Here is a 16,758-nt window from a genome sequence, read left to right on the forward strand (position 1 = left end):
AATGTATATTGGGGGAGATGACAGCATCTAAAGGGGGCCAGGTCAGAGAGGTCAAAATGTGCATGGTGACAGTGAGGGAGGCGGTTTAGCAGTCAGTGTGAGCAGCGAGCAGAATGTTTGCATTCCATCAGAACATCAACAGCTGATAAGAACAGCAGCAGGCACAGGAGCGAGGGAGAGGGTTTGACATTAATGAAACAGACGTTTAAAATGTGTGTTTAAAGGTTAAAGCAGTTGTCATGACAGCGCGTCACATGACAACCAGGAGAGAGGCCGGGCCTGTCGTTGCTATGGCGAGAATATAGAAAAGTGAGTTTCTTCCGGGTGTAAGTCAGACTAAGAAACGAATCCCACAGGAGAGAAGAACCATCACAGACGATCATCCCTCGCCGGTGGGGGGGGGGGGGGGGGAAATGACACATCATCATTAGCTTCGGCTAACGGGAGAAGGGTTCTGGCTAACGACAAGGCCTTAGCCACTATTGGACTGAACAGCAGAAGAGACGATAGCAGGGACAATACAATCTGATAACATCTGAGCTGAGGTTTTTTGTTTATGTAATAAACAACGCTCTTTCAAGAAAGGTATTACGCTGTCAAGGGTCGAATTCTTATGGAGGTGGTCAAATTCTTATGCTTGCGGATTGCATTAAAGGGGGATGACAAAGATTGTATCAGCCAGTATGAGACGTCGGAGAGATAAAACACAACGCAGGGTCAGTGGATGGAGAGATGATAACACAAGCCAAACAGACGAAGACGTGATACTGGCTGAACCATCAGAATCTAACAGTATGAAACATGCTCACCTCTCTCTCCAGGTGATGATGGTATGAAACATGATAACTAGGTATGTTCGATATTGGCTTTTTTACCGATATTGTCCAACTCTTAATTTCCGGTACCGATATCAACCGATACCGATATATGCAGGGTTTCCCCCCCAAAAAAATGTCAGGTAATTAACATTACATATCTCTTGTTGTGGAATTAACACAACATTATGCATACTTTTGACAATAAATAAAATAAGAATTTGTTCTTGCATGCTTGCCTGGTGAAGGATGTCGAGGTTTTTTCAATGTATATATAATGTATATATTGGGGGAGATGACAGCATCTAAAGGGGCCAGGTCAGAGAGGTAGATGTGGTGGTGGAGGCGGTGAGAGAGAGTCACTGTGTTTAGCAGCAGACTAAGATAGAGCCCAGGGCATGCCGAGGTCGGTTCAGCACATAACAACTGATAAGGACTGCGAGCAGGCAGAATGGTCAGAGAGAGAGTGTGACACCACTAGAAACAGACGTTTAAGGGTGAACAGCAGTTGCCATGACAGCGCGTCACATGACAACAAGAAGAGGGGCGGGGCCTGTCATTTATATGCCGAGATGATAATGATGATGATGAATATTATAAATGTGAGTTTCCTTCCGGGTGCAAGTTAGATCTAGACACGAAGCTGACGCGAGCGGACGTGGATCAGAGACTTTCATCCCTCCCTCACCCTCGCCGGTGGGGGAGGGGAGATGACACATCATCATTAGCTTCGGCTAACGGGAGAAGGGTTTTGGCTAACGACAAGGCCTCAGCCACCATTGGACTAAACAGCAGAAGAGACGATAGAATAATGAATTTAGTGTTCCATCAAAGACTTTTCAAGGACAATACGAAATGGGTAACATCTGAGGCTTTTGTTTATGTAATAAACAACGATTCCAAGAAAGGTACTACGCTGTCCAGTGTCGAATACTTATGGTTACGGATTGCATTAAAGGGGAATGACAAAGATTGTACAGCCTGTATGAGAAGACGGAGAGAAATAAACACAACGCAGAAACTACACAACGACAACGATGGAGAGGTGATACTGGCTGATTGATTTACACAGGGTAAATAAAGGTTAAATAAATGTAAAGAAATTAAATAAAACGATTTTTTTCCCTTTTGTAAACAGATGCAAATAATTTCCGATATTACATTTGAATGCCAATATCGGCTGATAATATCGGTAGGCCGATAATATCGGACATCCCTAATGCTCACCTCTCTCTCCAGGTCATGGTATATGAAACATGCTCACCTCTCTCGGAGCAGCTGGAGCTGGAAGCGGTTGGCCAACTTCATCAAGTCGATCAGAAAGGCGTCGTCCTCGCTGAGCTCCAATTCGTCCGTGTATGTCCAGCGCAGCATCGCCATGGCGACCTCAGGCTTGGCATCTAAAAAAAAACACCCACCATTTGAGGAGTTAGTGATTTTCTTTTTAACACAATCTGTGCCGGAAACGAGTATACTCGTTATTGCCCGCCATGCGTTCAGCGCCAGAAACGAGTCAACTAGTTTTTGGGATCGTTATTTCGTTTATTCACTATATCTATTCATAATTCATAGCTGCAGCCTCTGGTATACCCTTCAGAGCGCCCCGCTATGACGGTCATTTCATGTATGGACGAGGAGACATAATAATGATAATCTAGCGTTGATTTCAGGATGATTAGATAATCAGCCGAAAAATTACAACGTGATGACTGGATTACAGTAAAATGCCTTTTTCTCGTCTTTTTCCTGGAATTACTGAAAAACACCCAAACCATACTCTATTCAAAATGGTATAAAACGGAAATGTACGGATGAAAAAACAATCTGTCTCGGGCATGTTGACTAGAAGCAACTCACTGAGACTCGACGGCGTTATTAGACCCATAGATATAATATAAGATCATTTCAATATATTTTAAGAAGGGCGGCTAGGTGGTGCAGTGGGCAAGGCGCTCACCACCAATGCAGGAGACGCTGGGTTCGAGCCCAGCTCTCCGCATTGCTTTCAGTTTGGCTGGTCGTTCGTACTAATACAATTGGCAGTATTAGGGGGTGGGAAACTGATGGGTGGGGATCGGACGTTGTGGACAGCGACTCCTACAGGTCGGTTGGTGCGCCTGCGCAGTAGAATCAGGAAGCGACGTCCCTCCAAAGCGCAGACCCCCGACGCTGAAAGATCGCGCTATGCAGGTGAAAAGATGCGACGGCTGCTACCTCGAGTACCGGAGGGGACTCGTGCAATGTATGGCTTCGTCCACATTACAGCCGGCTTGTGGGAGGCATGGCCAACAGCGTTCAAGATAGGGGAGGGTAGAATTGGATGATACGAAATTGGGAGAAAAAGTAGATCAAAAAATATATATATATTTTAAGCACTCGCAAATGTCACAGTCTAAAACTATATCCATTGAATAAAGACCTGGCGATGAATGGGGTAACTTATCAGACATACGCCTGCCTAAACAGGTGGGTTTTGAGGTGGGTTTTAAATGAGATGATGGAGTCAATGGGATGATGGAGTCAGTGTGGTAGTGAAAGGTTAACCGTCTGTAGTGTGGTAGTGAAAGGTTAACCTTCTGTAGTGTGGTAATGAAAGGTTAACCGTCTGTAGTGTGGTAGTGAAAGGTTAACCTTCTGTAGTGTGGCAGTGAAAGGGTTAACCTTCTGTAGTGTGGTAGTGAAAGGGTTAACCTTCTGTAGTGTGGTAGTGAAAGGTTCTGTAGTGTGGTAGTGAAATGTTAACCGTCTGTAGTGTGGTAGTGAAAGGTTAACCTTCTGTAGTGTGGTAGTGAAAGGGTTAACCTTCTGTAGTGTGGTAGTGAAAGGGTTACCTCGACACAGCGTTGCTGCACTAGGGTTGCTTACCAGACAGGTCCAGTTCGGATGTGGAGGCCATGTTGGCCAAGCTCCAGACATCACTGCGAGCAGCCAACACAAACTTATGGGCACTGAGATCCTCCCCTGCGACTTTCACCCTCAGATCACTACAGGAAAAAACAGCCAGATACTAAAATTACATTATTGAAAGCTGAAAAAACATTTCCAGGTGATATTGTCCATTAGAGACCATCAGTCATAATAAAGCCATCGTTTACAATTAGGGATGCACCGATCCGATATCGGATATCGGCCCCGATATCACAAAAATAGCTGTCGGATCGGTGCATCCCTATTTACAACACTCTTAGCAGACTCAGCAGCACTGTCTGCATGAATCTCATAGCTAGCTTGATGAGAGTAGAGAATACGTGGTTTAAACAATCCTGATTCCTGAGCCTAGTTTATTCAAAAGGAAGATATTGATTTAAATATGTATACAATATATAATAAATACATTTGAATGGTATCTCCTGTGCTGGCACAAGCACTACCATAGCATGGAGTGGAGAGATAACACACAATACATATACATAAAATTTAAAATTTAAATCTAAAGCTAAAAAGGATGAGGATTTGAAATATTCTTATTGCAAATATAATCAGTTGTAGATTTGTCTGTGTACCGGGCGAATACAATGTTACTTTAACCACTAACGGAACGCACCATCAAAACTCCCAAGTTCACCCCAAGTAATTTAGCATAGCCTCATAGTATGGCGAACGCAAACGACAAGCCAGAGATAGAAGACAGACCGACAGACCTACCCACACACCCACACCCTCTCTCTCAGTGCGAGAGGATGATGAATTGGTGCTAGTAGATTGAGACGGGGGTCTCTCTCCACTGTAACGGTACACAAAAACCACGGTTCGGTACGTACCTCGGTTTTGAAGTCACGGTTCGGTACAGGTTTTCGGTACAGTGGGGGTTGTTTGGCTTTCCATGTTCCCCTCAGGGGTGATGTAGTGTGCAGGTATTCGTGTACCGTCCCCATTATTTATACCCAATATCAGTATTGGCCGCAAATATCTAGTATCATCGGGCTCTAATATAGTCTATACGCACCCCTCTACCTACAGGAACTCATCACTCTACAATCCTCCACCCGCACCCTCAGATCCGCAGGTAGTCTGCTCCTTCGGGTCCCCAGTACCAGGCTCTGCACCCTGGGTGACCGAGCCTTCTGCACGGCTGCACCACGCCTGTGGAACAGCCTCCCCATCCAGCTGAGGGCACCACAGAGCCTGGACTCTTTTAAAGCAGGCCTGAAAATCTGTTTCAATCAGCCTTTGATTGCTAGCTTTTTTTTATTTAAATTCTTTTTTCTGTCGTCTTTAATTTTCTGTTTATACTATGTTTTTAATTAACTATGTTCTATTTTTATTAAATTTTTATTCTGTATTTTATTTTTTATTAATAATTATTTTATTTTGTAACTATGTTTTAATAAAAATTGGATTCTGTATTTTATTTTATTATTATTAATAATTATAAAAAAACGACAAATACAATTTATTATTCTTCTATCCTCTACCTGTATTGCTCCTGCAGGTAGAGCTCAGCCACGATGTCCAACAGGCGGCTGATGAAGGAGTCCCCGGTGGCGGAGCCGGGGGAGGAGCCAGCGGGGCCCTGACCTCCTGCAGTACTCTGAGCGGCCAGCAGGGCACAGCGGCGCTCCGTGTCGGCCAGCTTCTGCTGCATCTTCACGTACTCCTGCCTCAGCAGGGCCAGGTGCTTCTGCAGCTTGGCCACCTCCTCTGCTCCGCGGGCCGTGCACAAGGACAGACAGAGAGATAGAGAGAGAGAGAGAGATATAGATACAGGGTTCGCACAGACATTGCAAAATGAAATTAATAAAGGTCCCGTGTTTTGCTATACCTTTCACTATTTGGGCAATGTTACAATGTTCCTGTGAGTCTATGGAGCACATCTGTAAGTTTTTTTTTCAAAAAAATTCATTGTTTTGTATTTCTAATCAAGTACTCCGTCTAAAGCAGCATTGTTCCACTTCAAGATTTCAAGCTGTTTTGGGCTGGGCTCCGCCCATAAGCGCTTTGAGTGACAGTCAAGATTGAGATTGAGGGGGATACTAATTAATTTCGCCGCGGGGGCATAGTCCCACGGGGACAATGCATTGGTAACTTGTTTCAAATGACAATATACAGTGATGGGAATAACGGCGCTATAAGTAACTTCGTTACAAACGGCGTTCGTTTTTTCAGTAACGAGTAATCTAACGGATTACTCTTCCAATCTTAATAACGTCGTTACCGTTACTCCAAAAAAATGCGGCGCGTTACTATGAATGAACCTGTTTCTTTCATCAGACATATCTCTGCGCCGAGAGGCAATAATAATGTTCTTCCTTGTTTAGTGGACAGTGCGCGAGCCAAGCATACATGCTGACGATTGGCTGAGGTTGAATACAATGTCATGGTAAGCCAATCAGAGGTAGAGGTGGGCGGGTGTCTAAAGCATCCAGAGTCTGACACACAGCGCGACAAGACAAGCGATCACTGATCAGTCAGCATGAGACCGCGGTCCGTGTAGTGTACGTTTTGAGCCCAAAAACGAATCCAACGAACAACACAAGCGACTCAGTCAACATGAGACCGCGGGTCCATGAGCGTTTTGTGTTCACTCTTTGCAGCGCAGGGCACTGAGTGGCCCTACTGCAGTGCTGACAGCCTTATCAACAGTGCTGCACTTCCTGGTTTAATAGCACAGGCTTCAGGTGCTCAGAGATATTATATCTCTGTATGTCATGCTGCATGCATGTCTTAAATGTCATGATTAGATTAGTTTAGATGATTCGATTAGATTCTTATATCTGTATGTTGTGTATGTCATTGATTGATTGAAAAGTTTATTAAAGGGGAACTATCTTATAAATGGCCTTTTTGAGTGTTTAGCATTGTTTCCTAGCTATGTGAACTTATATTAATATGATCTATGTCTCTAATTCTCATATTGGCGCATTCTTCCAATTCTCCTCTCACAATATTCACCCTCACTGAACTGAGTCGTTTGAAAATGTGCCTATATGTGATGTCATATAGTCACTGCTGCATGTTAATGTTCAGGCGAACACGACGCTGCGCAGTGGTTTAGGAGCCCAGGTCAAAACAGCTCGAGATCTTGAGGTAGAAAAATGCTGTTTTTGAGGACTTGATTAGAAATACAAAACAATGAATAAAAAAAATATATATATTACAGAGGTGTTCCATAGACTCACAGGAATTGTGTAAAAGTGCCCAAATAGTGAAAGAAATAGTAAAATAGTTCCCCTTTAACAGATTGCAGAATGGGTACAGTTAGGGCTGGGCGATATAACGATAAATATCGCGATATATTTTAATAATCGATATCGAATATCGAAATTAAAAAAAAATCGAAAAATCGTTTTTTTTTTTTTTTTTTACCTGCAACAGGGCAGTTTTAAAACCAGAGACAGTGGACAGACTTGTCTTTCTTGCCTGAAACTTAAAGTAATGGCTTTGCTTGTCCAAATGACAATACTGACCTAATTCAGATTTCTTTTTCTCTTGTCCATTTATTTTGTTTGCTTTCTAATTTAAAATACATTTTGAAACCGTCTGTACACAGTAGGCTATGTGTTCTAGCAGAGCTAGACTCCAGTCACGAGTCACGGTGCACATGTGCGGTGGATTGTCCACCAAAAAAGCGCCAAAAGATCGAAAATAAACTAGCAGAGCCAGAACTGTTCAACTCCTCTGGAGCCACAGCCAGCAGAGAAGCCGGTTTACTTTAGCTTTTAAACCAGCTGCAGCCTGAGAACTGGAGTGTGAGGGGATGTAACACTAAAGATGGCGGCAATGACAAAGAATTGCTGCAAAATAAACATACATCTGTTGTTATTTTTTTTTTTTTTTTTTAATTTTTTTTATACTTATAACAATTCGATAATTATCGATATCGAGAAATAAAATTAAATTATCATATCGTTATCGCGATATGATTTTTTTCCATATCGCCCAGCCCTAGGTACAGTACAGTACAGCTCAATACATACAATTGTTAAGGGGATGCAGACCAGAGAAAGACTTTCGTCATAAATGTCATGAATTGAAAATGGGGGACCCTGATGTAAACCAGACGAAACTCTTTCTCTGGTCTGCATCCCCTTAACAATTGTGTGTATTGAGCCGTACTGTATTGTACCCATTCTGCAATCTGTTCATTAAAATGTTCAATCAATCAGTATATATTTGTTATTTATTTTTGGTATAGTGCTTAACAAGCATAATTTAATGTTGCCCAGTTGTGGCCTGTTGAGGGGCAATACATATCAAAAGTTCCAAAACATCTATACTGTTTGTATTTTTATGATCCACTATATAAACATAGTAATTATAATATCTACATAGCCTACATGGCATTTGATTGGAGGCTAGTCTCACTTTGTCCCACAGCAACATTAAAATAGTTTAGATTTGTGTATGTTGTTTATGTAAAAAAAAAAATCTTGAAAGTAACACAATAGTTACTTTCTGAAGTAACTAGTTACTTTTATAATTTGTAACCGAGTAAGTAATTTAGTTACTTTTTGGAAGAAGTAACTAGTAACTGTAACTAGTTACTTTTTTAAAGTAACTTGCCCAACACTGACAATATATACCCCTGTGAATATTATTGCACGGATCGGAATACGGGTGCACGTGTGGGAGTGTGCGCAATGATATTTTGCAGCAGGTTGACAGTGATATGCGAGTGCTCCCGACTGCGTGTGTCTTTCCCTGCGCGCGCTGTGTGTGTGTGTAAATGCTCCGTGTCCCTCTCTCTCTTGTTCTCTGCCGTCTCTGTCGGCACCCGCGCACGTCAACCCGTTTGAGGAAGTGTCAGTAATTCCACTCGCTCTGTTGTTGAGCGAATTGTTGATTGTGGGCGGTGACTACAACCAGTGCCTTACTCACGTCAGCAAAACAGTCAAATCAGAATGGCTTAGTTGAGTGAGGGAGGATCTTGTGAACTCGAGACTAGACTGATGAGGCAAAATGAGTATTATAGACACAGACCCCATTGATACAAACCCCCATTGCTAGAAAACAATGCTAAACACTGGAAAAGGCCATTTATAAGACAGGGGACGGTGGGGACCTTTAAAGTACTTTTCCAAGCACTATTTTTCTATTTTAAAACAGCATTTAAAAAAGGATACAAATCTCATGATCATGTAATATGTTTTTAAATATCAACATTATCTCGCCAGCCAAAGACCCAAGAGATGAGACGGTAATATATACTGTATATATTTGTGGAAAAGGCTCCCTCTTGTCTAGTAATATTACACTCGTATACTAAACATGTAAATGTACCGAAATTTGGTACCGATTGATCTAGCAAGAATTCGTGTAATTCAGTCGGTACCATTAAAAGTACCTACTGGTGACTGACTGGTGTTTCTGCTGCACACGCCATGTCTTTGCCTGTGCAAATGTAACGGTTTCACTGGCATTTCAATGAAAACAGCAGCATGGATTGGGGACCAACTTAAAAACTGAACTAAATTCTTTGGACTGTTCACAACTATAGCTGTGAATCTTCACTGGCCTCACGAACGATTCAATTCGATTCTACAATGCAGCTCAATAATATATTACATCCTCAATTTTATAATCTATATTACTGCACATGGCTACTTTTTCATCAATTAATACAAGCAGTCAGATAAATTAACTTTTATTTAGAAAGTTCTTAAATCAGGCGGTTAGGTGGCCGAGCGGAGATTGCGTTCGTCACCAACCCCGGAGCTGTGAGCTGGATTCGCCTGTTCGAATCCAGCTCACAGCTCCGGGGTTGTCACCAGCTTGGCTGGCCGTCCACACTAATACAATTGGCTGTATTAGAGGGTGGGAGAAGCTGGCGGGGTGGGTCCGGGTCGTTGTAAACAGCGACTCCTACAGTTCGGTCGGGGCGCCTGCTAAGCGCGGATAGGACTTGAGGGGGATAGTGTGATCCTCCCACACGCTACGCCCTCTCAAATGAGAATCCGCGCTACCAGGTGAAAAGAAGCGGTGATTGGCTGGACGTGTGTCGGAGGAAGCACGTGGTAGCCTCCACTCTCCCAGATGATCTGACTGTGGGGGGTAAGTGCGCAGCGACCAGGAAGGGACTGGGAATTGGCATACGACTAACATTGGGATGGGAGAAAATCTGAGGAAAATGGAGGGGGAAAAAGACAAAAAAAAAAAAAAAAAAAAAAGTTCTTAAATCAGAATGTCAAAATAAATTTCTTTACTAGTGTTGCAAGATACAGTTACTAGAAAGGTATCTTGATACACAGCTATTAAAAACGGTTCAATACTCTTTTTATTAGTATCAGTATCAATACTTTTAGAATAGCCTGATGCTGTATTTTCTATGAGTTGAGTGGATGCATGACCAGAGCTATCTAGGTCGTCCTCGGACGGGCCCTCCATCGGTGCTTCCAGTGACCAGTCATCCCGATCCTCCATGGATCCGGCTAGCTCGCCGGTACTTCCTGCTCCCGCATCTCTCCTGAGTCCTGAGTATGTCCACGTACGTTAGGTCACATTCATACCAGAGCTGTCTGGTCCGCTTTAAACGCACCTCTAAATCTAGCGTCTCTCTAAATCTAGTGCTTCCCAAGATGTGCTTAATATAATTTTTCTGGAAATAAGCTGGGAAAAAAGCTGAAAAACAAGCTTGCCATATAAAAATCACTCGACCACAAGTGATCTGTTACAGTAGCCTAGGGCTGCAACGATTAGTCGACATAATCGACGACGTCGATTATAAAAAATCATCGACGAGGAATTGTTGCGTCGATTAGTCATCTTTGTGAAAGTGGCTTCTCAGCTCTGGTCCAGCCAGCTGAAGACTTCTTAGCTTAACATAACAGACCGACAGTAAGTTTGGGGAAACTAATGGGATAACTGGGGATGTTGTTTGGTCCTGACAAGAGTCTCAAAGAAACTCTGAGGTCATGCTCAATGTCCAATCTGTTCCTCTGCTCTGTCTTCAGCTGGACCAGAGCTGAGAAGCCACTTTCACAAAGATAGGTAGTGCAAAAAAATAAAAAATAAAAAGATTATATTTTTTTTATTATTTTATTTTATTTTATATATAATTGTTTTTCGATTAGTCGACTAATCGAAAAAATAATCGATAGTCATTAGTTGCAGCCCTACAGTAGCCCATTTCAAATCATGAGTAAACTAGGGCAGTCGACCACTAAGGAAATTCTTAGTCGACCGAGATTTAGATTTGTTGGCTTAAATCGACAAATGTGTAAAATTGTGTTTCACACATGCAGTCGTGCAGAAGGACCTCTTTAAATCTAGTGCTCAACTACAGTAGAGATGTTGTCTTCATCATTTTATTCAGCATAGGAAAAAAAACGTTTAAATCAAACACATTGACTAACAAAGTCGACTAACGCACAAATCCCACCAGGCGCGGGTGCAAGCACTCGCGGGTTTCGTGCGAAAACAGCGCGCGTGGCCATCCACACCGAGTCGGACTTCAGAGCGGGCGAAAGCGCACGGAGGAAGGCACATAATTGGAACAGCTGTAAATGCCTAGTCTATATGCGAAGTCAGTCCCCGTTTGAAGATGTTTTAAAGATTTCCAGTTCCAGTGTTCTATTGTCCATTTTGCATGTAACCAGATATTATATAATGAATTAGAATGTTATAATTGATTTTAGAATGATTATCAGTGTGACTGTACTCCTGAAAAAGTATAGTATGGTGTATTTGTATTGGGAAAAATACAGACACATTAGCTGGTTGAACAACATCTATATGTGTGGTAATAATGCAGATATTGAGTGTATTTCTGTGAAAATGTGCGTGGCGCACGCCTCTGAATCCAACCAAAGCGATTCAATTTGCTTCCCGCCCGCGAGTTGCCAGCCTGTGCGCTTAGACCAAACCAAGCCATTAATGGACTAACAGAAGACAGCAGTTGCTCTAGTCTGAACCAAAACGGGATTTTGACTGGAAGCAAAGAATCATCAATAGAATATCATCAATGAACTTTCACTTGAACATACGTTTATTATTAGCCTAATTCACATGTCTGCAGATAATTATTATGTTCTATTAACGTTAGTGCCGTTCTATATTGGATGAATCTGATCCTCTGAGCGTGACATTAGAGCAAAATGGCCACCGTGTGAATGGATGGTCAATGACTGAGAAACCAGTTCAAACCACTGGCCTGAGTGAACCAGTGAACAGCTGCATCCACGAGCCAGAGAGAACACCGGCACCGCTGGACCAGCGAAGCAAGTAGGACTGTTGTAGCCAATTTGATGATTTTACCGTGGTTACTTTATTGTATGAAGGTGCTGTGTTATTGTGAAGGTGTTATGAGATTATTGACTAATGAGCTGGGCAGTATGATAGGCGGGGCTCAGATGATCTCGGGCACAGCCTGTTTATGTGTGTGTGTCACAGGTGCACAGCCTGTTTATGTGTGTGTCACAGGTGCACAGCCTGTTTATGTGTGTGTCACAGGTGCACAGCGGGAGGGAATTGGGAAACGCCACAGGGGAGCGACACTTTTTTCCACTGTGCGTGTTTTGTTTGTTTTCAGTAGTTGAGTTATTTTCTGGTTTATTTCGCAACACAAGTTTATTTGTTTAAGTTACAGTTTAAACACCCAGTTTATGTTATGCTTTATCCATCCTGCAAGCAAAAATAAAAGCTTTAAACGCACTCAACGAGACGACCTGATTTACTGTCAACAGCACCAAGCGTTAGTTACTTGGAAAGAGCTTCATACCATATCGCTCACTGGCATCTTTTTGTTGTTCCATCAGGCCCTGTATTACTCATCTAGGTGGTGTTGCAATGCTCAATATGCTGGCCTGCACAGCGGCTTATTTCACAATCCTATTATAATATACTGCTGCTTATTCTTTTTCATTTCTTTATGATTAGTCTTACAGTAGACAGTGTGCCATGGAGAGCAACAGGAAAGACAGAGAGAGAGACATGCTGCTGCCTGCTACACTGTAAACTGGATTAACACACAACATCATCAGTACATGTTATGGAACATGGACAGCAGAGCCACCAAGGCACTCCTGTGACATAACTTCCTGTTAAAAAAGCTGCAAAGGCAACACTTTCTCATGCGACCGCAGTCAGAAGAGCCGAGTTTCTCATAATTTTCCTGGGTTTAATGGCACGAAGAGGGACGACAATGTAAGAGTCAAAAACGTGTGCGTTTTTCAATAAGACATCTTCACATCAACAACAGCAGCAGCTTCCTTTCCTTCTTTAAAAGAAAAAGCGTGATTCATGAGTTGCACAGATTTCCACCCGTTTCCTTCCCTTTTCCGGGAGTGAAGTTTCAGTGAAAAAGTCAGAACGCTGAGTGGGCACTTTTGACTTTACCCTCGTAAACCGCTACTGACCGTTAAAAAGACACCAGCTGACCGTCCAGAAGACAGGAAGGGCTCTGCTGCAAACAGCAACTTTGGACTCAGTGTTGTTGACCTAAAGGATTTTTTTAACAGTTGGCCACTGAACTACTTTCCATATAATTCCACAGTTCACTGCACTATTGCAGGTTTTGCCCGTATGCGTTATATAATGATATACATTTCTAATGCATAAAGAACATTGCACTCAATATATATTGAAATAAGATCCTTCAAGTGATCCTTCATCAATAATAAACTCTCGACATTAAAGCAAAAGAAATCCACCCTAAATACAAATTTTTGTCTAGATATATCTTGTGTTTTCCTAATTATACAGGTGTTCTTGATTCTCTCTGCATCATTGACAATTAGTAGGAGTTTACACACTTTGATCGACTGTCTGGAATTAGTCTCTACACACACAGATAACACCTCTCTCTCTCTCTCTCTCTCTCTCTCTCTCTCTCAAACACAAGCGATGCACATGTATAGATCTAATATATTTGCTTTTGCTCATAACTATTGACTAAATATCCAATTCTAAACGTACACCAAGAACACAGCTAGGTGTTTATTATTTGGAGGCTGGTGTGATGTTGATGACAGCTGACAGCCCTCACGTCAAATCGATGATTGATTGATTGAAAACTTTATTTAACAGATTGCAGAATGGGTCAAATACAGTAGAGCTCAATAATTGTTAAGGGGATGCAGACCAGAGAAATACTTTAGTCTTGTTTACATCAGGGTCCCCCAATTTCAATTCATCATAATATCAACCATGCCAATTTGCTTGAGTGGTGAGAGATCATAATTATATTATATATCCAACATAAACGCAGAATACAGTCAATAATAATAACAACCCTCGTTGGCTAACAGTGCAGGAGATCAGATCAGACCGTCACTCCCCACTGTGAGCACAACACAAAGCACATAACACTAACGTGGGACGCTTTAATAACGTGCTGCTAGCCTATACTATCCAATCAATCAATGTGATCGACTAGCATGACGTGGTGTAGTCGTGTTTCTAATATCTGATCGTTAATCGATGAGCTGCTCTCCGGCCAGCAGCTCCCTGGCTAACAGCTAACAGCAGCTGACTGTCTCTCTGGCTCCTAGTGTTAGTTAGCTTAGTGTTATAGACAATAACATCCAGCTAGCTGCTAACTAACTAACTAAAGAGTGTGTCGAGAACAGCGTCACTGTCTGTCAGCCGTTGTTGGTTAATCAAACTCTGTCTTCTTTTGACAGTTCAATACACATGTCATCACTGTGAAAAGGGCGGAGAACGTTAGCTTTAGCTCAGCGAACAGACAGTCTCTTACCTTCCGCCATGTTGCTGCTTCTGCTGCTGCTGCTGCTTCTCTGGTGTTTTTACCAGCGGTGGGCGATTTACACTGTGGTGCGTCACCGCCCCCTGCTGGACTGGAGTGAGGGCGGCTTCTTCTTCTTCTTCTTCTTCTTCTTCTGCCTCAAAACCCCCAGAATAGAGATTTGATTTGATTTGATTTGATTTGATTTGATTTGATTTGAAATCTTTATTTCGAACATGCAATGAATACAAACAAACAATAATAAAAGCAAAACACAACTCAATCTACATGTTCGAAAAGGAGTAGGAAGAAGTATACACTTATTTAATCCTACCCCCTTTCCACTATTCAAATGAGTGTACTATTTTAAAACATAAAAAAGATTGATTGTTTGATTGATTGATTGATTGATTGATTGATTGATTGATTGATTGATTGATTGTTTGGAAATTGTATTAACAGATTGCAGAATGGGTACAGTACAGCTCAATACACAACACAATTGTTAAGGGGATGCAGACCAGAGAAAGACTTTCGTCTTGTTTACATCAGGGTCCCCCATCTTCAATTAATCTTAACATATATTATGACATACAGATAGACAGTACTGCTACATCTATACATTGATGACATACCAGATTTACAAATACAGTACTGTTTGTGATACAAAAATAGTCTAAAAAAGAGAGTATATACATTTGACGAAGAAACTGTACATTGGAGGAGGTTGGGTGGGTGGGTGAGTCTCGCAGTTGGGCCACAGTTACTAGTCACACGCGCCTCTCTACTTTGTGCGGTTGGTGAAAATAGTGCAGTGTTGGGGAAACTACTCTTAATACACTGTAGTTTACCAAACCACTAATTACTTATTTGTTCTTCACAGATAATGAGCAATTAAAGCTGCGGTAACTTCTGAGAAATTAGCAAAAGTGAGTTTACCTGCCCAGCAGAAATAGAACAAGCTCTGACTGCATCACTTCTCAAGCCCAGACACACACAACAAAGGTTTTCCAGACTCCTGGACCCAGAGGCACCAGCCTAAAGCACTCTCAGAGCCGTGGTTAAAAGTCTGAGAAAGAAAGTCAGACAAAAGACAGACTCAACATCTCCCATTAAAATGTTCTGTCTGTAGACCAGAGAGCTGTTAAGGCTGCCAACATGGAGTATAGCTAGTCTTCAGATCTAGCTGCCGCTGAAATCAAATAACAAAGACTCTACGCAGCCACGGCTTGACTGCTTAAATGATGTAAAATCCTCTGGATGGACTCTCCTTTTTGAAATCTTAATGGGAACAAGACAGATTATGTTTGGGGGCGTGACCCATCAGATTATCCTGCTGGTTTTCTGCCAAACATCCACTCCTCTGTCAAAAACCTTGGTGTGACCTTTGACAGGGCTTTTAAATTTGACAAGCAGGTTAGCTCTTTTATAAAAACATTTTTTTCCCTCCAATTAAGGCTCATAGCCAAGGTAAAGGGCTATCTCTCCCCCAGTGACGTAGAGAGAGGGTAGACATATAAAGGTAAAATAAAGTAAGATAAAAAAAAAAGCAGCAGTTTGCAATAGCTACATTTATATGTAAACAGTGTGTAAAAAGGTACTAGTGTGTTTTCAAGTTTCAGCTCTTCAAAATACCCAGCAACATGTACAATATACTATCATAAAAAATGTAAACCTGCAAACTAAATAATTCTTCAAGTCAAAGTCTTGTCAAACATTTCACAATGTCACAATGAGATGTAAGGCCCCCTAGAGGACAAATCAGTAATTGTTGGACCACACAGTATAACCACACACTGTACAGCCACACAGCCTACAACCACACAGTGTACAACCACACAGTGTACAGCCACACAGTGTACAACCCCATGCGCAGGACCGCTGGTAGCACCGCTCGGTAGGTAGCATAAATCGGCAGAACACCGGCATAGCGTCAGAAAAAGCGACGCAATGTGAGTCAGAACTTCAATATCCTCAAGAACTTCTACTCATGCACAATAGAGAGCATACTGACTGGCAATATCACCTCCTGGTTTGGGAACAGCACCGCACAAGACCGCAGCAGACTGCAGAGAGTGGCCCGTTCAGCCGAACGCACAATTGGAGGGGGGCTCCCCACTCTCCAAGGCATTTACAACAAGCGGTGCATGGGCAAGGCTAAGAGAATAATCAAAGACTCCAGCCACCCAAACAACTGCCTCTTTGAACTGCTGCGGTCAGGCAAGCGATACCGGAGTCTCATGGCCAGTACAGAGAGACTCAGAAGGAGCTTCTATCCCCAGGCCATCAGGATGCTCAATGAACAATGAACAATAAGCAAAC

General features: G+C 42.3%; 1 protein-coding gene across 1 annotated transcript in view; it reads right to left on the reverse strand.

The window, feature by feature from the left end:
• The window catches only part of ankfy1 (ankyrin repeat and FYVE domain containing 1), a 106,314-nt gene extending 91,750 nt beyond the window's left edge, over nucleotides 1-14,564 (reverse strand). The window contains exons 1-4 of the mRNA XM_084319689.1: nucleotides 14,449-14,564; nucleotides 5,231-5,456; nucleotides 3,681-3,799; nucleotides 2,080-2,215 (exon numbers count right to left, since the gene is read on the reverse strand). Of these exons, the coding sequence (XP_084175815.1) occupies nucleotides 2,080-2,215; nucleotides 3,681-3,799; nucleotides 5,231-5,456; nucleotides 14,449-14,458 (491 nt within the window). The 5' untranslated portion in view covers nucleotides 14,459-14,564. The remainder of the gene's footprint in view (nucleotides 1-2,079; nucleotides 2,216-3,680; nucleotides 3,800-5,230; nucleotides 5,457-14,448) is intronic.
• Nucleotides 14,565-16,758: the final 2,194 nt, after the last annotated feature.

This window comes from Notolepis coatsorum (genome assembly GCF_963971535.1).
Source record: "Notolepis coatsorum genome assembly, chromosome: 8".
NCBI lineage: Eukaryota > Metazoa > Chordata > Actinopteri > Aulopiformes > Paralepididae > Notolepis > Notolepis coatsorum.